The sequence below is a fragment of the Neltuma alba genome, unplaced genomic scaffold, assembly GCF_004799145.2.
Source record: "Neltuma alba isolate B1F8T4 unplaced genomic scaffold, ASM479914v2 tig00011578_pilon, whole genome shotgun sequence".
NCBI lineage: Eukaryota > Viridiplantae > Streptophyta > Magnoliopsida > Fabales > Fabaceae > Neltuma > Neltuma alba.
Window position 1 is genome coordinate 583,570 of NW_021636231.1, and position 23,369 is coordinate 606,938.

Below are 23,369 nucleotides of genomic sequence, written 5' to 3' on the forward strand. Positions count from 1 at the left end.
CCGGTTCTTAATATAAGACCCATTTACCTAATTTGATTAGATTAAGGAAGTTAGGTAAGTTAGTTAATTATAAGAAATATGACACGTTTTTCCTAAAATACCATAATCATATTTCTTAATACCTCATCTTTCTCTTTTACTTGATTATGGTTGAAAGGGTATCCATAGGGGTAATTTAGAAATAATTGATAAATATGAGAAATGGGTCTTATATTTAGGACCAAAACTAACTCACCAATTGGGTCCTATATTAAGGACCGGAGGAGTATTAAAAAAAAAAAGGATCTCTTCAAAACTTCAATCGTCCAAAACTATCACCATGCATCATCGAAGACCTCTGAGATCACTTGGCCACGACATAAAACCCAAAGCATCCACCAAGAAGCAGTTTCCATGAAAAAAGAATAAGAAGAATCATTAAACATAGAAATCATAAGCATCAAATTTAGAGAGACCCGAAAAACTTAGATCTTGCCTGATGGAGTTTGCAGCAAAGACAAAAATCATCCACGGGCTTCAATGGTTGGTATCGATGGTTGCTTCAACACAATTACACAAACCCTACCCTTGTAAGATGGTTGCAGAAATTGTGAGCTTTAATGGTGATGCCTTTGGTGGGGGTCATGGTCATAGAAGAGGGAGGGTGGTGGTGGGGTGAGAAGTTCATCACTTCATTCACTTGGCTGGTGGTGGTTCTGGCAGGGTGTTAATCGAAGTATTGAACACTAAGAGCTTATCACTATTGTGCCCTTCCAGAACTAATTTAAATGGTTTATATTGAAGCTTAGTTGAGATCTAAGGGTTATTCTGTGTTCACTTTCTTTCCTGTTTTGTTATCTTTTATTTTACGTTGGGTTGACCTCTGTTTACTAATTGTTTTGAGTTTTACTTAAATAATTTTTCTGTTTATCTATATCTTTTTGATAAAACTGCCTTCTAATAAGAAAAATGATTTAGATTAATTTTTGAGTTTCAATATTTTTTAAAAAAATTATTTTAACGGAATCTGAAATAAATATAATCTTTTAATTGTCAATCTTTTTTAAAAAAATGAATTCTTTTACTTAAAAATATTATATGAACATTTTAAATCTGGTTTGTTTAAATTGTATTTGAGCAGTGTGAATCTCATAACAATAATAAGCAGAGTGATACTTATAATTTACATGAGTATCATGAAAGCATGGAAGAGGGAAGGGATTAAAATAAAGCATGAAAGAAAGAGTGTGAATTTTTAGGAAGTGGGCATAATAGTCAATTTCACTAATTTTGGTAAAACTACCCAAAGAAACATTTTGATGGGAGTTACTTCCAATTGCAATTCCATATTCCTCAATTTCATGATACAAAATGAGCCCTTGTTCTCTGTAAATATCTTGTTGATAGGTGATATGTAAGTATTTCTGTAAGCGCTTTTTAAGCCTGGAGGTATGTTCTGGCCTAGTGAGCCTCCAGAACCCAACTCACCTAAACTTTTTATTACCAAAAAAACAAAGAAAAAAAAGAGCCCTTGTTAAATTTTCATTGGTTCAACAACCATATTTTAGAAGACTTAATAAATTAAATTTTCTTGATATCTCCTGACTTATTTTCTTCTCTCTTCCCCTCCCTCACTATTTTAATATTTTTATTGCCACCACTCTCCTCCTTCTCTCTAAATTATTATCATTAAAATTAAATAATAATGCTTAGTGTGATCTGTGTCTGTACCCTAGAGTATATTTGTATGTATCTGATCTTGAACCTAGGGAAAATTGATTTTAGGAAGTTGAGTTGTATTTTCGCACCTAATTCCTTCTCTAGGGATTTTGACCCATCCCTATATCAATATGTCATATTGTCATCAACAATTTAAAATTAAGAACCCGACTAATTTACAAATTCGATATCTTTAATTGTCTAATTATAGTATTATAAACGTTTCTGTAATTAATTTCAAGGGTTTATATATAAATATCAAATTAAATTATTATGTAAAAAATAAAACGGATTTGTCAATGTAACTCTTTTCCATCTATATATTTTCCTACTATTCAGTGATTTATTTAAAACCTTGGTATGTAAGGATAATATAGAGTAGGGGAAAAAAAGGGCAATATAGATTATATACTAATGCAATAGATGCGTATTAAAAAAATCAGGCATCTAAACTTAATTTGTTATTTCTCCGGTTTTTAATATAAGACCCATTTAACTAATTTGATTAGATTAAGGAAGTTAGGTAAGTTAGTTAATTATAAGAAAAATGACATATTTTTTCTAAAATACCATAATCATCTTTCTTAATACACTTTCTTCTTCTACTACTTGATTATAGTTGAGGAAGTATTCATAGAGGTAATTTAGAAAAAATTAAGAAATATGAGAAATGGAATTTATATTTATGATCAAAACCAACTTAACAATTGGGTCCTATATTAAGGACCGGAGGAGTATTTTTTTGCTTATATATTTCTACTTTATTTTTGGCCTTTTTTTGGGTTCTAAAATCCGTCATTTTTTTTTTTGCCAATCTAAAATCCATCAAAGTTACATGTTACCCGTCTCACGAAAAAATGCACATTACATATATGCGACCAAATTTGTTCACTATAATTTTTATAAAAAGCAATATTTTCGTTTGATCAAAATATTAAAAATCTAAAGTCTAATATGATAGTGTCAATCTAATATAATCAATTTTTACAGATAAAAATTTAGTTTGAATGATGTATAATTCAATTTATCATACCATTTGAGTTTTAATCACAATAAAAATGATCTGCGAAAAGGAAAAGTTTCAAACTTGGATATAAAGATTCAATTTTTATAAACAAAAACTTGTGCCCCCATCAAATCAAATCTGGGATATGCGCCAAAAGAAGTTAGCATTAGTTTGTAACACAAATTATGGCCACTCCCAGAAAACTTAAACATTAAAAAATTTACAAGCACTGAGAGGAGAAAAGAAGGTGGGAGTGAGTGAGAAGGGGTTTTCGTTTTCGCCTTTTTTTCGGTTCAAAGCGAGAGAGAGAGCTTCGGTTTCATCATCATCATCATCTTCTCCGTCGTGCGGCGCAACCCTAGAAAGTCCCGTAGTAAGCGAGCCCTCTGGGGCGTTCGCAGATCTGGGGTTGGTCACAGAATCAGAGAAGAGGGTAAGGGAGAGGGGGGAGGAGTGGAGGATGAGTGGCAAAGGCGGTGGAGGCGGCGGCAACGGAAAGAAAAGTAATGGATTAGCCGGGGTTCCTTCGGCGTCGAGGAAGGTGGTACAGAGCTTGAAGGAGATTGTCAGTAATTTTCCTGAGCATGAGATCTATGCTATGCTTAGAGAGTGTAATATGGACCCCAATGAAGCTGTCAGTCGCCTCCTCTCCCAAGGTTCTTTCGTGTCAGCTGTTCAATTTTTGGCCCCCAGTCTTCTTAGTGTGTTGAGAAAATGTGTTTTTATGAAAAGTAGTAAATTTCTCTTTCGCTGCATAATTGTTTTGTTTTCATATGGACCTGAAGGAAACTAGTCTTAATAGTTCCTGTGGTGTCTCATCTCCTGGGTAACACTGACTGCTAATGTTGTGTCAGTCTCTTGTATAACTTTATCTTCAACTAGTTTGTGTTAGGTGTGGGTTTTTTGTTTGAAAAATAAAAAAGAAGTTTGCTTTCGGAAGTTTGAGTTTCCATAACGTAGGCTTTTGATTTTAGTAGCACGTATAGTGGTTTGGATAAATCTTTGCTTCAAGTCTCTTTTTTCGCCGTTTAACACACTGACTGTATCTTTGCAGATTGACCTTATAGATTTTGCTTTCCTCCTTCAATTGATTTCTAATTGCCTTGGTCGGTTCCAGATTTCCTATGCGTTTCGTGTTGCTTTAATTTTTCTGGCATAGGCTTGTGTTCCTTTCTCACTTGGAGTAAGCGAACCGTCTACCAGTATTATTTTTCAGCGAGGTTTTCATTACTTTCGGTCTTATTAAGTAGGACCTGAATCACTCCGAGGAACAAATTCACTTGGCACATATATTGTTTTAGGGCTCTTAGTTAATCTCTTTACGGTAGATGCAACATGTGTTTCCTTTTTCATTTTTAAGACTTACTGATGTCGATTTTGTACATAATACATTAGAGATGTGGGGGTCAGAAGTATGGTGAGATATTACATGCGTAAAGTAGTTAGATGTTGAAATTTATTTCTAATTCACAGCTTATTAATTGTGCAGATCCTTTTCATGAGGTGAAAAGCAAACGGGAAAAGAAAAAAGAGGTGTGTCTATTTGCGAAATATGCATGCTTTTTGTAATCTACTACTCTTCAGGGTGGGGTTTATATTTGATGAACAAGTAATTTTCATATATATTGAATTTGTTCTATGACTTGATTTGAGGGGTGTATGTATTGGACGGTACGCATCTTCTGTATATTTTAATAGTCACAAACATGTCCATGTTCCTTGGTCAATTTATTGCGATTAAAAAAAAAAAAAAGGAACTTGAATAGTGTACTTCAAAATAAACCTCACTATGCATACATTCATATTGTTTAGTTTCATGTATAGCATGGATGATAGCATTGATAATATGCGTTTTTTGGATAATTGGACATAAAAAATTTCTTAATCTATCCATTTGCTTAATGCTTTTATTTTCCAGTTTTATTTTTCCATATGATGTGATTATTGTTACCCGTTTCTGTTGTTGCATCAGAATAAGGACATACCTGATTCCAGGTCTCGTGCAACAAATTACTCATCCAGTCGCGGTGGTAGGGCTGGCACAGATCGTTATGCTGGACGTGCTGGCACAAATCAATTCAATAGCAGTGCTACTGGTATGCGTGTGTAGCCCCTCCAACCCCCTGAACCCAAACAATAAAACCGTCTCATATGGTCTTAGTCTGATATTTCTGTTAAATTTGGAAAAAAGCATTTAGTCTGAAAATTTTTCTTTTTAAAAAGTTTTCTCCTCTTTTGGAGATCAGATTCTGGTCTCCTGCAGGGAAGACCTGGGTACAAGAAAGAAAATGGGACGAATGCTCCTGGAGCTCCTACATCTTCTTCTGGCATCTTGGGGAATAATGTGAACTGGCAATTGCCGTCTCACAGGTTTTCTCTTCAGTCGTTTAACTAATATTCTCTTCTCCCCTAGTTTATCATATTATTGTCCGTCCATTCTGTCTATTTCTTGATGGTTCTATTTTCAGCATGTATGAACTTGTCAACTTTTAAGAATATTTAATATCTTGCAAGGAATCTAATGAAGACCTAAGCTAGCCAGGGAAACTTATCTCACATGAATTACTTGTGGCTTCCTGGTCGGGTTTTCCACCTGAATCGTGGTAAAAATGGAGTGGCCAGAATTTCAATACATTATGGATACATATAATTATTTAATTAATTCTTAAAGTAGTTCTTTTTTTCCCCGTCTCAGCTGTCTTGCCGACAGGAATGATTACTTGTTTTGTTTTTTTTCCCAATATAATGTTTTTGAAATTTTAATAATACTTATTTCCTGTTTACCTATATTTAAACTGGTTTGTCCGATTCTTCTTAGAAACGAGTTGTTAAATCTTCCAACTTTTATTAGTTACAAAGTATGTTTAATTCTTTGCATTGAATTATATTCTGTTCTCATTTTCAAACTCCTGGTGCGTTTTCTACAATTTATTCGCTGGATTGCTTTTGGATTCTATTCTCAATTCTGATACAGTAATGTACTTCCTGGATTATCCTGTGTTTGTGGAAAATGACTACGGTGGAAAAGATTGGTCAAAATGGATGGGTCAGGATTTTGATATTTTCTTTCTTTCAATGTAACATTGTAGTCCCTCTTTAATAGACGCAAAATCATATAAATAAAGAATCAAAAGTCCTGAATTATTAGGCTGGTTATTGCTATGTTTTGTTTAGCTACCTGCATGTCATGATTGTTTATCTTCCTACTTTGGTTGTGCCTACAAGTGCTTAGACGCAACACTTTGGTATTAGTATGTCGTCAAGCTAGATGTCACATGATTCATGTATGATAAAATTGTTGCAGTGATTCTGTGGCGAGTGAATTATGTGGGGGTGATGGACTATCTTCATCATCACAACATGGGGGATTGCAATCCGCATGGATGGGGGTCCCAGGTCAAGTATCAATGGCCGATATTGTCAAGATGGGTAGGCCACAGGCCAAGGCTTCTGTTCCTAGTTCTTCCATTAACAGTAACCATCATAATGTTTTGGTACCTCCATCTGCATCACATCAGAGCTTGCACTCATTGCATGTGTCAGAGGCAAATGCTGATCAAGGCTTTTCTGTTAGCCATGATCGTCAGAATGATGAATGGCCTTCTATTGAGCACCAATCAAGTGCTAATGCTTCCTCTATCACTGGTGCGCTTCTGAATTCAGAGTACTACGGAATCCCAACTAACTTGGATGAAGCTAATCGGCAGCAAAAGTCCCATGTAGAAGAACATTTAGCTGACGATGTTCCTCTTGAGACTACAGACAATGTTGAACCTGCTTCTATTTCTGCTACATCTGAGGATAATGGTGGAGGTGCATCTGTTTTTGATGATAACTTGTACGAGGATAAAAGTCCTTACCAACATCACCGACATTCTTTTAATAATAATGAAGGTTGCCAGGATGCTTCAAACTTATCTACTGTTGTGCAAATTTGTCTTGAAATATATTTTTGCCATTAAATGTTTTTGTGGTGCCTTAGAGTGCATATATATTGAACGGAGTGTTGAAATATTCTGATGTTTGAGCGTTCGTACCACCTGTTGGATGTGCAGTAAGTCTTTGAATTTCATTTTCTGTGAGTATCCTTTCTCCGTAGCGCATGTGAGAAAAAAATACGCCCAGGATTTTCTAGAAACATAAAGCACAAGGAGATTTTGTAATATTGGCTATTGCTTTGATGAGAGTATTGAAACGATTACTTTTCTCTAGATTTGCTCTTCTTTTTTTTTGTGTGTGTGTTCTCTTCCTCTTGTGTCAACGGGTTAAAGGGTATTTTTGCATTACTGGTTCACTATTCAATGCCATTTTTCCATGCCCGTTTATGGCCCCTCAACTTTACTTTTAATTTTTTTTCAGCAGAAGATGGTGTTTCCTCAATGTCTGCACACTTGGAGCAGCTGAATTTACAGAAAGATGATCAGGTGGAAGAACCAGAGGAGGAAACTGATTCTGTTGTGATTCCAGATCACCTGCAACTCCATAATCCAGAATGCTTGAATTTGAGCTTTGGGAGTTTTGGATCGGGAACAAATGCTGCCTTTCCTTCTTCTGGGCCATATGCGTGTGGGCCTGTGAAAAGTAACTCAGAGGAGACTTCTGGAGCTACCGATGCTGCAACAATTGGTCCATCAGATTCTAGGTATGTTTGTATATGGTTATATATGGTGTTCAATTTTATGGTCATTCATAATTGCTTCGTATTTTTCTCCCAGGAATTCTGACTATTATGAGGATGAACATCTCACTAGTACCTCTGATGGAAACTTGGTTCAAAGGACTGATGTGACTGCTGGGTCTTATGGGTCTCCTTCCATTTCACAACCAGAGGTGTTAAAAGCAGAGTCTCCTCCTGAGGCTGTTCAGGGGAATCAATATTCATTCCCCTCATCTTCACATGGGTTTACTTATGATAATAGTCAACAACCAGATGTCCCGTATTCTCATTCACAAACAAACACACCGATGCAGAACCTTGCTCACTTCTCAAGTGTAATGGTAATACAGACCTGTAGATTTGTAAATATGTAATGATGAGCATGTTCAATCGCTGGTTCTTGATTCTGGTTTTCAGTGAACGAGATTTGGTTCCGTAATGATGGGGGAGTGATTTTAGGTGAGAGTTCAGAGGAGTAACTAACTACCATTAGACATTCTTTCAAGATAGCGCAAGAATCTTCATAAATGTTTACTGAATATTTTCATTGAATTTCACATTTATAATTTGGTATTAACCTTGACCTATTTTTTGTGACCTAATGGTGATAATTTACTCCTCTGACTTGATACACCCCTATTTATGCGCATATAAATTTGTTTTTTAAGTTGCTTTTCTTTATAAACTTGTATGCATTGGACCTTACGTTTGCTATAATTGTTTTTATACTTGTTTCCTCCCATTAGACTATGATGTGATGAACTGATGTTTTGCCTATTTTCGTGCGCAGCTCATAATAATACTAGTTAATTCACGTAGTTTTTTTTTTAATTTTTTATTCTCTGTCAGGATCTCACAATGCTGGCACTTTCATCTAATGTTTAGTTTTCATCATGTGACAGGGTTATACAAGTTCTTTGCCCAGTGCTTTGTTGGCTTCAACTGTTCAGACGGCAAGGGAGGATGTCCCTTACTCACCTTTCCCTGTGACACAATCAATGCCTGCAAAATATAGCAACATTGCTTCTTCAGTTGGTGGTCCCACCATATCCATGTCTGAGGTGCCCTTCTACCCCTGCAGAATTGATATTTTAGTAAATTTGATTGTCAATGTAACATTGTAACCACGTCTAACAAGGGATTCTTAATTTCACCAAATCTATATGACTTCTGTTTTTATCTGCATGGAAAAGAAGCTTTATTAGAAAGATGCCAATCATCATTTATAATCAAATCAAATACAATGTAAATTAAAATGACACTTGAGTGTGCAGTGCCAATATGCCCTTGATTAGATACCAAAACTCACACTAAGAGAAAGACGTGTGGGGAAGGGGAAGGGCTGACTAGAGGTATACGGGGAATGGTTAGTGGAGCTGGGTAGTTCCTGGACCGGAGTAAAAAGTGGAGATAGTGAGGAAGCAGTAATTAACTCACCACCTAGAGAACAGGTGATAATGGCAGAAAATAAGATCCATGATTCACTACTTTGCATGATATATTGTTTGATTAATTTTAATTGTTAGATCCTTGTTGCATAAATAGTAGTTTTAGGAGCATAGATGATCGCCTTTGATTTTTGCTTGCTTTGGAGAGTCTCTTTTTTGGATTATTAGGGTGTTATGTTTTTATGATCCTTGCACCTACAGGTCTAGTGCTATTCTTGGCTTTAATTTTTTTTTTTTTTTAGGAGTTAAGATCCTTGATCATATTGTCTATTAAAGATTCTTTTCCTTCTTTTCGCTTAACCTATTAATCATAGATTCTATCATTTCTCCTTGCTTAAACCTGTGTGCTTTGGCTAGAGTGAATGCCCCAAGGCCAAGTCATTAAAGCCTATTACTTGCCAAGGATACTGAACTGCGTCTTCCTTATTAAGTGCCCTCTACCGGACAATTAAATTATGAAGATTAAGAATTCTGTATGCATTTGACACATCAAGGGATGAAGCTGTACTTTGTCTTCTAAACTTGCTGCCTGTCATAACGTTAACCCTGTAGCGTAACTGTGGTCCAAACAAATTGACCTTAGAAGACTAATAATTAAAGGAAGACAAGGAAAAGAATGAGAAGGCTTGACCAAGAGACTGATAGAGTAACTTGTGTTGCAGAGATCTTTAAAGGAAATTTAGGTAGATGCAAGAAAAGGGAAAGCAGCTTTCTGATGCCAGAGCATTGGCCTTGGGGCCCCTAATGTTAAGGAGAAAGAAATGATGAATTAGAGTTGCTATGGGATTGCTCTAGGCCTGGTCTAGGAGAGGGAAGTATTGGGGACTGTGAGAGTTACTTTTTGGCATATAGCAGTCATGGGAGTCTCCAAGAGAAGAGGGCCATATTTTGTATTTTTGAGTTTGGTGAGGAGAGACTAGCCTCTTATTGCCAGTGGTTATGTTCTGATCTTTGAGTGTTCTGGGTTTTGGTATTTGCTTGTGTTAGAGATTTCTGGGTGCAACAGGAAAATCAGTGGACTTCATTGTAACACTGATTTGGCATTATGAAGTATTGATATCAAAAGCTAAGGATTTGCCTCGTTTATTGTTTCTGCTGTCCTTTGTTTCTGCATTTGGCTGCTATTATTAAGCTGGATTCTACCAGAGACCAAGTTCTCGAATCTGCATCAAAGGAAAGATGTATGGTCAGAATCTAGTTTAAGCAGTAGGGGAGTAAAAATCCTGACAACAGACAATAGGGTCCTGACAAGAAGGTGGTTCTGGATGGAAGCATGGTGCGAAGAGGAAGAATTGGGAATTGGATGATGTGTGAAGGCCATAAGAAAAGAAATAAGCCCTGTTTACTTTTAGTTAGCCCCCAATATCTATGACTTATGTTGCCCACATCAGTGGTTGTAGGAGATATTACCCAGAAAACCTGACTTTATTCAGAGGCTAACAATGGTATTTAAAGGCACACATCCCAGGTTATAATCTTTCCTTAGGATTGGCCAAATTGCAAAATTATAAGAATTCAAAAGACAATCAAATCTTAATCAGAATCGCAAAATCAAAGGGATAATTAAACTACTAATATCTGCTAGTAGTTGAAAGGGAAAGAACGTGGTTATGGGCCAGACCCATGGTGTTTTCAACGGTGGTCAGCCAACGCTATGAGATGATGTGCTGGTGCAATTTCTGCTTACTGGTGTTCGTGATAGGTAGTTAAAACTAGAAAAAGAATATAAGACGACATTTCTTACTTTGGACTGAATGATTAATGTTACTGGTCATTTGTACATGAATGTAAGCTCTGTGGGTCTTTTGTAAAATTGTATTTTCTGTATAAAAATAATACTGAAGTTTGTATTTTATATTTCTATGCATATATAATATTGGAGTTTCTACTCATTCAATGGGTTAAGAAACTGGAGGGTAAATGGAATATCAGACTCTGAAGTTACTTTATCTGTGTTTGGTGTAATATAGTTTTTTTAATACACTGGTGTAATATAGTTTCTGCTATCTTGCTTTTATGCCATTTTATGATTGTGATGTGGCTGTGTTGAGGTATAATATGGTTCTATATGTATGATGATTACACAGAGATACGTACTGAAATTTTGATATACGCCAATACTGATGGACAATGCTGCTCATTACACGTGTATAATGAATTATCCTTTTGATTGAGGGAAATCATCGTAATGCAGCAATTTGATAATTTTCTGTGTGCAGGCTTTAAGAGCAAGCAGTATTTCTACGCCTCAACCAAATCCACAAACTCTGCCTGGTGCCAGCGTTGCAACTGGTCCTTCACTTCCTCAACACATGGCTGTGCATCCATACTCTCAACCAACTCTTCCTTTGGGGCATTTTGCTAATATGATTAGCTATCCGTTCTTGCCTCAAAGCTACACCTATATGCCATCAGCTTTTCAGCAGGCTTTTCCCGGAAATAGTACATACCACCAGTCACTGGCAGCCGCTCTTCCCCAATATAAAAACAGTGTTTCTGTTAGCAGCTTGCCTCAATCTGCTGCAGTTGCTTCTGGATATGGCTTTGGCAGTTCAAACAGCATTCCCGGAGGAAACTTTCCTCTGAATCCACCTGCTGCCCCTGCTGGCACAACCACTGGTTATGAAGATGTTATAAACTCTCAGTTTAAGGACAGCAATCATATGATCTCCCTACAGCAGGCAAGAGCTAACGTGACTCAATAGCTATTGATTGATATTAATTGTTTTCCATTTTTGATATAGCAATTTCTCGAGTTTGAATGTCTCTCTTTATTCCTTCATAAAGTATTTTGTAGTAAATAGCATCTTTACGTGAAGCTTATTAGTAGAGACAGTGACAAGCTAACACAGCTAATATGGCTATCAAGTGCCCAGTTATCACTGAGAACTTGTCATGATGGAGCACCAAAGTCAAAGGATGCCATGACAAGCGATGACTGGTACATGTCATGTTTTTCAGTGACTGCTGGGCTGACAGTGTTTTTAGAGGATTGAAATGAGAGTTTCAAGCCTTAAATTATTGAAAAGGCACATCACTTGACAACCAAAATTTTGGTTCGGGCAATTTAACTATCAGCAGAGAAAAAAAAAAAAAAGACTTGGAATTGTGGCGGTTGATCTTGCCTGGATATGAATCATAACGGGGTTTTCTTGTTTGTTATGCTAGAATGAGAATTCTCCTATGTGGGTTCACGGTCCTGCCTCCCGGACTATGTCTGCAGTTCCAGGCAGCACATATTACAGCTTCCAGGGACAAAATCAGCAAACGAGTGGATTCCGGCAAAGTCAGCAGCAGCAACAGCAGCCGCCATCACAGCATTTCGGACCTCCTGGGTACCCGAATTTCTATTCTCAGACAGGCATTTCTCTGGAGCACCACCACCACCAGCACCAACAGCAAAATGCAAGGGAAGCATCACTTGCTGGCGTTTCTCAAGTCCCTCAACCTTCCAAGCAATCTCAGCAACTATGGCATAACAGCTACTAATCACAGTTACCTCCTGGTTTTTCAGGGTCTTGACGTGAGTTTGAAAGTAGCCAATCCGAGGCAGTTCTACGAATTAAGGTGAAAAATGTATCATTATTTGGTCTCAACAGACCTTTGACTGGCTGCTGCCCTGTACCACGAGGTCCCCCCATAATTATGGTTGTGATGTTTAACGTAGTTACAACGTGTGCTAATTTGGTTTCCTCAGTACATTCTTTTTTTGTCCCCCCATCCTTTAGTTGTTCCCTCCCTTGTTTGGAAATCTCAGGTTTTGCCCCTTTTGTTTTTTGATGCGCGTGTGGAAAATAGTATACTTTGTATTCTCTTGAACAAAGACTTGTAATTTTGATCCGTCCACCTTAAAATATAACACATCTTGTTTAAATGTGGTGGATTGAATAAACAATCGAATGTATGCTAGGGTTTTTAAAAAAAATATAAGCTTTAACCGTTTTTGTCAACATTTCAGATATTCTAAAAGATGTGTGATGGCAGTTTTAACTTGTCCTGTACGCTATTGGTAACTGCATTTTTGACTTGTTAAATTCCTCGTTTCAAAAGAGGGTGTTGAATTTAACATTAAAAATTTTGTTGACAAAAATTGAGTTCAAAATAGTAAATAGTAAACAAAAAAATTAATTTGTCTATCAGTTAAATAATTAGTTGTAAGCTTCCTAATCCTAATCAACCCATTGGTTGACCGTTATAAAACCAAGAAGACCGATTAAAAAAGTAAAAAATCGTTGCTGAAATCATCTTAAATTCGTAGGACTAATTCAACCCATGAGGCGGGGAAAAAAAAATCGACATAAGCGTGGAGTCGGCACAGCTCACAACAACAGTGACATAAATTTTTTGACAGAATATAAAAAAGAATAATGACGACAAAAGGATCCGTTTCCAGGTGTCATATTTCTGGGACAATCGCACAAAAAAAAAAAGCTATGAAAATTACGAATCAGGACCCATTATAAGATTTATATAGGTTTTGAGTTTTGACAAGCAGAAGACAATAATTTTTTGAAAAAAATATTTGATTTGTAATTTTGCAATTTTAACATTTTTCTTATGATTTTTCCTGCATTTTTCCCTCGGTTCCTCATACCTGGGTTGGCCAGCGAGACGCCAATACTTGAAAGGAGTGGGAGAAACATTCCAAAAGCCTTACTTAAATCGGGGGATTTGGATCTTTCTCTCAATACCTTTTTTTTTTTTTTCACACGCAATTTCATCCGTCCATTTAATTATCTATTTTAGTTTGATAGTGTAAGATTAAACTAACATTAAGCTGAATATCTCTTCTGTTGTACTACTTTCAGTCTTTAATCTAATACCTTTTTTAACTTTTATTTTGATCCTAAATATGAAACCCCAATTCATTTTGTTTTTCATATTTATACTTTTTTTTTTCAAGGTAATCCTTCTAATAATTATAGTTTTAGCTAATATACTTGATTAGGAAGGATATTTTAAGAAAAACAACATTTATTTGTTACAAATAATTAAATTAATTTATTTTTTTAATATACTCAAATTAATCAACTAGCTCTTATACTTAGGACCGGAAGTAGTATAAAAAAACATTAAACTGATTTAATTATCATCATAAATAAGAATTATAATTTTGTTTTTTTAAAAATGTTTAAGCAACAATAATATATGGATGGCCAGAAAACTAATGATGAAAATTAATGAACTCCTTATTCTATTTATGTTCAAATGTTGTATGCCATTCAAATAGCAAAATAATTAGAACCAAAGCTGAACCAGGTCCATCCTGAAAGGCCCAAAAAAAGGGGCATTCACCATTTAAATATAAAACATACTCAAATCTGTATAAATACAAAAAATACATTAATAAAAGTTGGTTCAGTTAGTAAGGAGTCGGCTCATAACCCATAAGATTGTGAGTTAGAATCCCGTTACTGATGTGCGGATCTTGTTGGTGGACAATGTGTAAGTATCCCTATAAGTACTCTTTAAACCTGGAGCCTGAGACCCAACTCAAACTTTTTTTTACCAGGAGAAAATACTTTTGGGAGTTACTTTGACTTAGAGCTGATAATGCTCAATTTGACCAGGTTGAAAAACCATAAAAAAAAAAGAAGAAGAAATATGCATATGCATATCTGTGGGCATTAGGGGGAATGAACCGTGGTGGCCATGGAGCAGCTGCATGCATAGGCCAAATTTCTTGCAAGAGAAATTTTGACCAGTGAAACGCCAAGATTGGAATTGGAGTTGGTATGAATACAGATCATGCCTTTAGAAGAATTACTTCAACTCTAACTCCAATCTATTCCACTATCTACCAGATAGAACCGTGGTGGCCATGGAGTAAGTGGATACATAGTCCAAATTTCCTGTTGCCCTTTGGCTGGCCAAATAAGCAGCCAAACTTGTGACGGTCTGGGAACTTTCTGCTTCATCTTCTTCTCCTCCTTCCATTGAAAAGAAATTTCCCATAACCATTCTCGTATCAGGCGGCTGATCCACCATTACTCTACCTTCAAGCATCTCCACCACTTGTTTCATATTTGGCCTCACCCTTGGCCTCTCTTGGATGCACCACAATGCCACATACACCATCCTCTTCACTTCCCTCTCTTCCACTCCCCCACCTTCCATCAATCTCTCATCCACAATTTCCATTAACTTGTTCTCTCTCACTTTCTCGTTCACAATCCTGGGAAAGTATTCCCACTTCTTCTTCTCCTTGTCCCTCGGATCTTGGATCAAACACACGTTTCTTCTTCCTCCTACGATCTCTAATAGGACCATACCGTAACTGTATATGTCTGTTTTCTCTGAAACTCCATGTTCTAAGAGCCATTCTGGAGCTAAATACCCTCTTGTTCCTCTCACTGTGGTCATCACTTGGCTTTCATCTTTCCCCATTAGCTTTGACAGACCTAAGTCTGCGACGATTGCTTTGAAATTCTCGTCCAGCAGAATGTTTTCTGGTTTTATATCCAGGTGGAGGATTCTTGATCTGCAATCATGGTGAAGGTAAGAAAGAGCTTTGGCTACGTCAATGGCTATTCTGTATCTCAAGCTCCATGATAGAAACCCACGGCGCGATCTTCGATTTTCGGTTTTACTGGGAAATATCCAAGAATCTAAAGAGCCATTTGGGATGAACTCGTAAATTAAGTACCTAGGGGCTACGGCGGAGTTACAATACCCGATCAGGCGCACGAGGTTGACGTGCTGGACACTGGCTATGGCGGCGACTTCCGATTTGAACTCCTTCTTGCCTCGTTCTTCGCCGTTGATTCGCTTCACCGCGACCAACGTGCCGTCGTTTAAAATGCCTTTGAAGACCGAAGCAGAGGCGCCTTGGCCGAGTAGACACTGGAATCCACCGGTGGCATCTTCGAGCTCCTGGAATCGAAATTTGGTCGGAACGCCGGCGACTTTTCGTAAGAAGCTGTATTCTATTCGGAGCTCGCTACCTTCAGATTTTAATCGGGACTCGATCAATCTTCTTCTACGGTTGAATCGCCTTCGGATGAGAACGAAGGCGAAGATTGCGATGATCACGGCAACATCGGCCCCCAAGATGAGGAAGAAGGCTCTTGAACGGTTTAAGAAGACGCGAGCGATGACGACAAAAGTGATCAGAAAAATCACTGATATTACAGCGATTGTGTTCACTACTCTGTCCTCCATTAAAGCTTCATTATGCCCCCTGCCTCATGATTGAAGAAGAGGGAGGAGGAGGATGCAAAAGAAGAAACCGTCTTTAAGAAGCAGTTGGGCAAGTTGCTGTAGTTATTTCATCTGAGAAAGTTTGACTAAACCCAGTCCCAACCAGCCAAGTTGACTTTTTTTTCTTGAATATTTTAAGGCTTTGTAGCAACCATGAAACCGGATAAATTTAAAAAGCTTTTTTTTCCCCAAAAAATTGAAAAAAGGCACTCCCTTGCGTACGTTAATACTCCTCCGGTCTTAATTATAAGACCAAATTGACTTATTTGAGGAGATTAAGGAAGTAAGTTAAGTTGGTTATTTATAATAAATAAGTGTTGTCATTCCTAAAATATCCTTACTAATTAAGTATATTGGCTAAAACTATCATTATTAGAAAGATTATCTTGGAAAAAAATGCATAAATATAAGAGACAAAATGGATTGGGTCTTATAATTAGGACCAAATAAAAAGTCAAATTGGGTCTTATAATAAGGACCGGAGGAGTATAATATAACAACTACTTATTCCCATGCATTGAAAAATCACCCAAAAAAAAAGTGAATATTGTAAAATTACAAATAAGTGTTTTTTTTTTTTAAAATGTGCTGTCATTTGCAATCTAATTATTATTGTAAAAATGTTACAACAGGTCTCAATTTGTGATTTTGCAATTTTTACAGTTTTTTTAATCATTTTTTTATTTATTTAATTTTGACATAAGAACTATTTAATTAATTTAGGTAAATTAAAGAATTTAAATAAAGTAGTTACTTGTAAAAAAATGTGATATAATATCTCTAAAATATTATTACATAACATTAATTATATTTTAATTTATAAATTAAGTAAATTAGTTTAAAAAATAATAAATATAAAATACAAAATAAATTAAAATCTTATATTTATAATCATTTAATATTTAGTTAGCTCGTGTATTAAAGACAAGAAAAAGAGGGGCATATGACTTGTAAAATTCAATAATAAATTTATATCTTCAAAACAATTATTTAAAAAATTAATATTCTTTGCACAAAAAAAACTAATCTGCCCGCTCAATCTGAGGATTTTATTTTTTGACTTTTGAGCACCCTCAATCTATATTACAACGAAGAAATAATTAATGCTAATTTCTATTTTTAATATAAGAATTTATTTGACTTTTATTTTGATCTTAAATATAAAACCCAATCCACTTTATATCTCATATTTATTTATTTTTTTAAATATAGCCTTTGTAATAATGATAGTTCTAACCAATACACTTGATTAGTAAGGATATTTTAGGAAAGATAATATCTATTTATTACCAATAACTAATATAATTTATTTTCTTAATCTACTCAAATTAGTTAACAAGCTTTTATATTAAGAACTGGAGGTATTATCTCTTAGATTATACTTTAATAAGTATATTGAAATTTTATATTTAAAATTAAATTAAAAATTAAACTAACTATTATATTAAAGATCAAAGATAATATAAATAAATAAATAGATAAATAGATAATTGAATAATTTTTGTTACTTCATCCCGTGGGTAACTCATATGTTTTCCTTTAATTTTATGGTCTTCTTTTTTAATTGCAGCTAAAATAAATATATTTGTTTTGGGTTGAAAGGGAAAAGTCTTCCTTAACCCCATAATTACCACAGAAAAAAAAAACATATAGTACTATCTCTGGTTTTTAATAGAAGAACCAATTAATTAATTTGAATAGGTTAAGAAAACTAATTAAGTTAGTTATTTATAATATATAGGTGTTATTTTCTTAAAAATATAATGATTAATCAAGTGTATTAGTTATAATTGTTATTATTATAAAAAATATTTAAAAAAATAGATAAATACAAAAAACAAAACGAATTAAAATTTTATATTTAATATCAAAATAAAAATTAGAAAGTATTACGTATCTAAAGTGTCAAGTACTCATAGACTAGAATCAGGATGCTCATCAAAAGGTCTGGATAGGGCGTGTTTGCACCAACAAACGGTGTTGTCTTTTTGTTGTTTTTTTTCCACCACAAGTCTTTTGGCTGTTTCAGAGATGGGAACCAGTGAGACACGTAGCAATTTGTCAGGGAAATACGCGTGGCGATCATAGTTTTCCCGCTGTCGAGCCAATATTTGAAAAGACTTTTTTTCTGAATATTATTTTATCTTAAAAAGTTTTTTTTTAAAAAAAAATTACTCTCCCATATATTACTATAAGAGCTATTTGTATATCTACTTTTTAATATAAAAAATATTTAACTAATTTAAATATATTAAAGATCAGATAAGCAAATTAGTTTAGAAAAACTAATAAATATAAGACAAAATTGATTAAATTCTTACATTTGTGATAATTTAAAATTTGGCTAGTACTTATATTAAGGGTCAAAAGGAAAGCGAGTATCTGATGGATGAAATTTTATAATAAATTTATACCTTCATAAAAATTGTTTAAAAAATAATATTATTTTTGCAAACAAAAAACCTAATATGCCAGATAAATGTAAGGATGGTTTTTGTTAACTTTTGAGCACTCTAAATCTCTATTATAGTGAAATCTCTATTATAACGAAGAAATATGCTCTTTCAATTTTAAATATAAAATTTATTTTATAGTATAAGTTATACTACAAAATCGATTTTGCTTTTAGGACAAAAGGAGTAACTGATATCTCTTGAACCATACTTTAATATAAATAAATAAGTAATTACATAAATAATTGAATGATTTTTAACTCATACATTTTTATTTGATTTCAGATTCTTATTTTTTTAAAATTGCAGCTAAATTTAAAATATTTGCTTTGTGTGGAAAAGGGGAAAAGTCTTCATTAACTCCATGATTATAAAAAAAAAAAAAACCTTAAGTCGCTGCAACTCTTTCGTTTACGTGTAACTTATCTGCAACTGAAAGAAGTGTTGCACCAACTAAAAATAAGTTACACCCACTAAAATGTACTACCTCTTATCTTAATTATAAGAGTTAGTTGATTAATTTAAAAAGATCAAGAAAAGAAGTTCAGTTAGGTATTTATAATAAATATGTGTTGTTTTTCCTAAAATATTTTTGCTAATTAAATATATTGGCTATAACTACCATTGTTAGAAAGACTATCTTGAAAAAAATACATAAATATGAGAAACAAAGTGGATTGAGATCTTATATTTAGGATCAAAATAAAAGTTAAATAAGATCTTATATTAAGGACCGGAGATAGTATAAATTTTTAGGTGTCTTTGAGTAATAAATTTTGAAATGAGTGATTTCTTTTCCTTTTTCTACTTCTTCTTCCAAGTGCAGGGGTTTTTTCTACTAATTGGGGCCCTCCCTTCACCACCCCCATGGGGATGGTCTACAGGGTTCATAACTACTCCTCTTACTACAGAACGCTATTAATTTACTTCTGCTGGCTGATGCTATTATACCAATAAAACTTTCAGACATTTTATTGAAAATAGGGTTGAGTCACCAATGTAAATTGGTCTAGCAAAATGGACTACTTATGATGAACCAAACATCAAATTTCTATTTAAATATATAAAATAAATGTCTATAATTTAGTGCCCAATCATAGGTTAAAAAAGAAAAGGCGTGTACGTTATTATTCATCTAGTCAAGGCCAGTGGGCCCTCCGTTGATAAACACAGTTGGCACACAGCCGCAGAGCATCTAGCTATCCAAATTATTCTTACTGGTCTCCCACATACACGCTGACTTCATTTGTGCGTGTAAGTGATGCATGTATTTTTATTACTCCTCTTATTTTTAATATAAGGTTTATTTAATTAATTTAGTTAGATTAAAAAATTTAAATAAGTTAGTTAATTATAAAAAAATATAATATGTTTTTCCTAAAATACCATAATCATTTTTTTAATATCCTCTTTCCTTTATTTACTTGATTATACTTAAAGAAGTATCTATAAAGGTGATTTAGAAAAAAATAATAAATATAAGAAATATATCTTATATTTAGGATTAAAATTAACTTCATAATTAGATTCTATATTAAAAAGCGGAAAAGTATTTTTTTAATAATAAACAATGCAAAATCAAATTACTCATTAAAAAAGCGTCAACAAGAAACGCACAAAGGTAAGTAGCTGTGAAGCCCGATAACAAATCAGGTCAAAAAAAGAAGCCCAATAACAAAAAAAACAATACAAGTTCAAAAAAAAACGTAAAGCAAAAGGCACAAAGAGAGCCAGGAAAATAACCCAAAGTCCCTTGTGCGCCAACTAACACAATTTCATGCACGTCCGATACATTAATATTTTAAACTAGAAATGCTCCATAAAATGGAATTTTTTTTATTTTTGTCCCAAACGGGGCAATGAACTGCTTATTTTAAATATTGTAGAGCAGCTACCTAAGCACCATAAAATAAAATATAGATTAGATTTTGAACAATAATGGTTTTCATTATTCTTTGCATCCTAAATATAAACGATAATTGGTAAATTTATTTTGATTATAAATATAAGACTTGATTTATTTCATTTTTTGGACCTATAATTCTTTTCTGAACTAATTTGTTTAACTTATAAACTAATATATGATATAGTATTACATAAATAGGGGTGTTTCAAGGAGGTTATGTCATATTTATTAAAATTAAGTAATTTAGTAGCTTACTTAATATACTGAAATTAATTAAGCAACTCTTACATTAGAAGTTGTGGCATTTATCAAAACCCAATAATCAATTTTAAATTGAGTGAGGGAAAACCTTGGTTTTGACTCAATAATTTCTCTACAGAATTCCCAAACACACATTCATTGTCAGCGATCCAAATATTAGCACTACGGTAATCCATTCACAATGTCTTGGTCCTGGATACTAAGAGGATAGTGATATATAATAGCTTGCGAAGAGGAAAAAGTCAGAAACATTTGACTTCCTCTAAATTCTAATATCAAAGTTTTCTTCTTCTGCAAGTCTCTAGTTTCTAAAGGCATGTTTAGATCACAGTTACAAACGCCAAAAGCTCATTGAAAATAGTGAAACTAAAGTTGCAAACTGAGTTGGACAAAAATTGTTGTTTGGTTGGGCTAACTTTTCCAATCAACTTCTGGCTTTCAACCTCAGTTAGATTCAACAGAGAAAAATCTGACTTTTCAAATTGCAATTTTAAACGGTAATTATTAAAATAAGCATCCCAGATTTACCCTCACATTTCCCCTCTGCCTCATCTTCTTCTATAGCATAATGAGCTTTTATTCAAACCAAATAAATTTTAATTTATATTCATGTTTATCCAATATATATATTTAATTAATTATCTACAATGTGTTTTCAAATTTTTCTTCGTAAAAAATATTTTTATTTTATAATTTCACAAATAAACTATTTATATTTTATCATAATAATTTGATGTATTTTTAAAATATTATCATATTAAAAACATAAAATTTCAAACAATACTATTTAATAAAATTTATGTCCTTTTCAGTCATTTTAAAACTAAACTAATTTTTTTATTAATCATTCAAAAAACTTTTAATTTTTTCAACTGACTTTTTAAAAACACCTATCTAAACACATTCTAATTGACTTTTACTCTAATTTCAGTTACAAAAGTCAGTTTGGTTATGAGTCAGTTTTGCCCAATACTAATCCGAACATACCCTAAATGACTGCGACAACTTTCCTCAGATTTCTAAAATACGTTTGCTGAAGTTGGAATTCGAGTAAACTTCTTCTGCAATCCTCGGTTGATCAATATAAAAGACAGGTTTGCTTCTTTGATTCTCAGCCTTCTCTGATTTATTCTTCTCCTTTCTTCTGATTATTGATCCATTCTTCCCAGTCTGAGCACTATGAAGCACATGGTTATCGATCCCTACACCATATTTCTTCCTCAAGAAATCATGACAAACATTCTCAAAAGACTTCCTATAAAATCCATAATCCGACATCAATGTGTGTGCAAGCGTTGGAAAAATCTCATCAAGAGCCCATCTTTCATCACTGAACATCTCTACCACTCCACTCATCAAAACCCTTCTCTTCTTTTCCAACAAGTTCGTAGATGGAATGATCCTTTTCACTTGTGTTTGCTCACTTGCAAGATGCAATTCCGTGAAGTTGAGATCCCACCTTTGATCAATTCCTTGGACTGGGTTCGAATCATTGGTTCCAGCAATGGCTTGTTATGTCTCGCCGATCATCATGGAAGTTCGACATTATTGTGGAATCCAATTATTAGAGAGGTTAGACAATTACCCATAACTATTGATGATTTTCCAGGTGAGTGTTATTTAGGATTTGGGTACAGTACTATTATTAATGATTACAAGGTAGTGAAAATTTACGTCACCGATGCAATTTGTGGAGTGGAAGTGTTTTCCTCAAGCACAGGATCATGGAAAGACGTAGAGTTTGAGAATGTAGAGCTAATGCTATCACAGTTAATGGAGTACGATGAAAATGAACTTTTCAACTAGTTATGTTTTGGTATGGATTAACAGTTGCTGAGGATAGGAGTGAAGATGATATTAGTGTGATAATTTCATTTGATATGGTATTAGAAATTATTAAAGTGATAAAATTGCCTGATTTCATCAGTTATTCAGGTAAGCCTACTTTGTATGAGAACAAAATTGCCATACTTCATTACAAATGGATTAGAAATTCGTATATTTCTTTGGAGATGATGATGGAAGAGGAGGGTTCATCTGGAGAGAGATGGAGTTCGAGTAAGAAACATATTCGCAGCTCCAATCCATTCAGGTTATATCCTGACACCATTTGGAATGATCAAATTGTCTGCATTGTTTATGGATTGCCAGGACTAAGTAATGGAATTGAGCATGAAATGAAGGATGATCCACAAAAAGTTGGCTTATTTCTGGTCAATGTCACTGCTAATGGATGTAAGAAGTTTGCTATCCTTGAACATGGCTATCGTGCAGATGTTTTCAATTATGTGGAAACCCTTGTGTCGGTTTGGCAACTTCCACATTGAAAAGCCTTAATCCTTAGTTATCACATTACAAATTTACTTTGTTGAAGCATTTTTCTTTGAAATGTATCCACATCTGTTGATGTGTAATACCAGATGTTTCTTGCTTGACCGATCTGCACTATAAGGTTGGTTTTTTTTTTTTGGCCCCCTTTAAATATGGATAAATAATATTGTTTTAACTTCTGGTATATTGATTATCTGGAACGTTTTATTTGATCTTAATTATCAGATTTCAATCTTTGGTAAAAGTACACACAACACTTTAATTTATTTTTGAAACTATAGTTAGCATCCTAAGTTATTTAGAGGTTTGATTTTGCCCCAATGTAATAAAAATGGAGCAATTTCATCCCAGCTTAATGTATCCTAATTCCGTTTAGTCTAATTGACAGTTGGATATTGGGTATTCCTTA

The 23,369-nt window shown here is 34.2% G+C and overlaps 2 protein-coding genes across 5 annotated transcripts; one reads left to right on the forward strand and one right to left on the reverse strand.

Moving 5' to 3' along the window:
* The first annotated feature begins 2,949 nt into the window (after positions 1-2,949).
* LOC114715169 (GBF-interacting protein 1-like) lies at positions 2,950-12,734 on the forward strand. Of its 3 annotated transcripts, XM_028899963.1 has the most exons (11): positions 2,950-3,360; positions 4,194-4,237; positions 4,677-4,800; positions 4,951-5,074; positions 6,009-6,598; positions 7,064-7,346; positions 7,420-7,702; positions 8,264-8,422; positions 11,029-11,490; positions 11,978-12,334; positions 12,477-12,734. In XM_028899963.1, the coding sequence occupies exons 1-10, from the start codon at positions 3,165-3,167 to the stop codon at positions 12,296-12,298; spliced, it is 2,586 nt and encodes an 861-aa protein (XP_028755796.1). In that variant the 5' UTR covers positions 2,950-3,164; the 3' UTR covers positions 12,299-12,334; positions 12,477-12,734. The 3 variants fall into 3 exon arrangements, with proteins under 3 accessions (XP_028755796.1, XP_028755795.1, XP_028755797.1); XM_028899962.1 differs by having other exon boundaries at positions 11,978-12,734; XM_028899964.1 differs by having other exon boundaries at positions 7,067-7,346; positions 11,978-12,734.
* Positions 12,735-14,438: 1,704 nt separating this feature from the next.
* Positions 14,439-16,010, reverse strand: LOC114715171 (probable receptor-like protein kinase At5g20050). Of its 2 annotated transcripts, XM_028899967.1 has the most exons (2): positions 15,912-16,010; positions 14,439-15,731 (listed from the first exon to the last, which is right to left on the reverse strand). In XM_028899967.1, the coding sequence occupies exons 1-2, from the start codon at positions 15,968-15,970 to the stop codon at positions 14,603-14,605; spliced, it is 1,188 nt and encodes a 395-aa protein (XP_028755800.1). In that variant the 5' UTR covers positions 15,971-16,010; the 3' UTR covers positions 14,439-14,602. The 2 variants fall into 2 exon arrangements, with proteins under 2 accessions (XP_028755800.1, XP_028755799.1); XM_028899966.1 differs by having other exon boundaries at positions 14,439-16,010.
* Between the last annotated feature and the right edge of the window lie 7,359 nt (positions 16,011-23,369).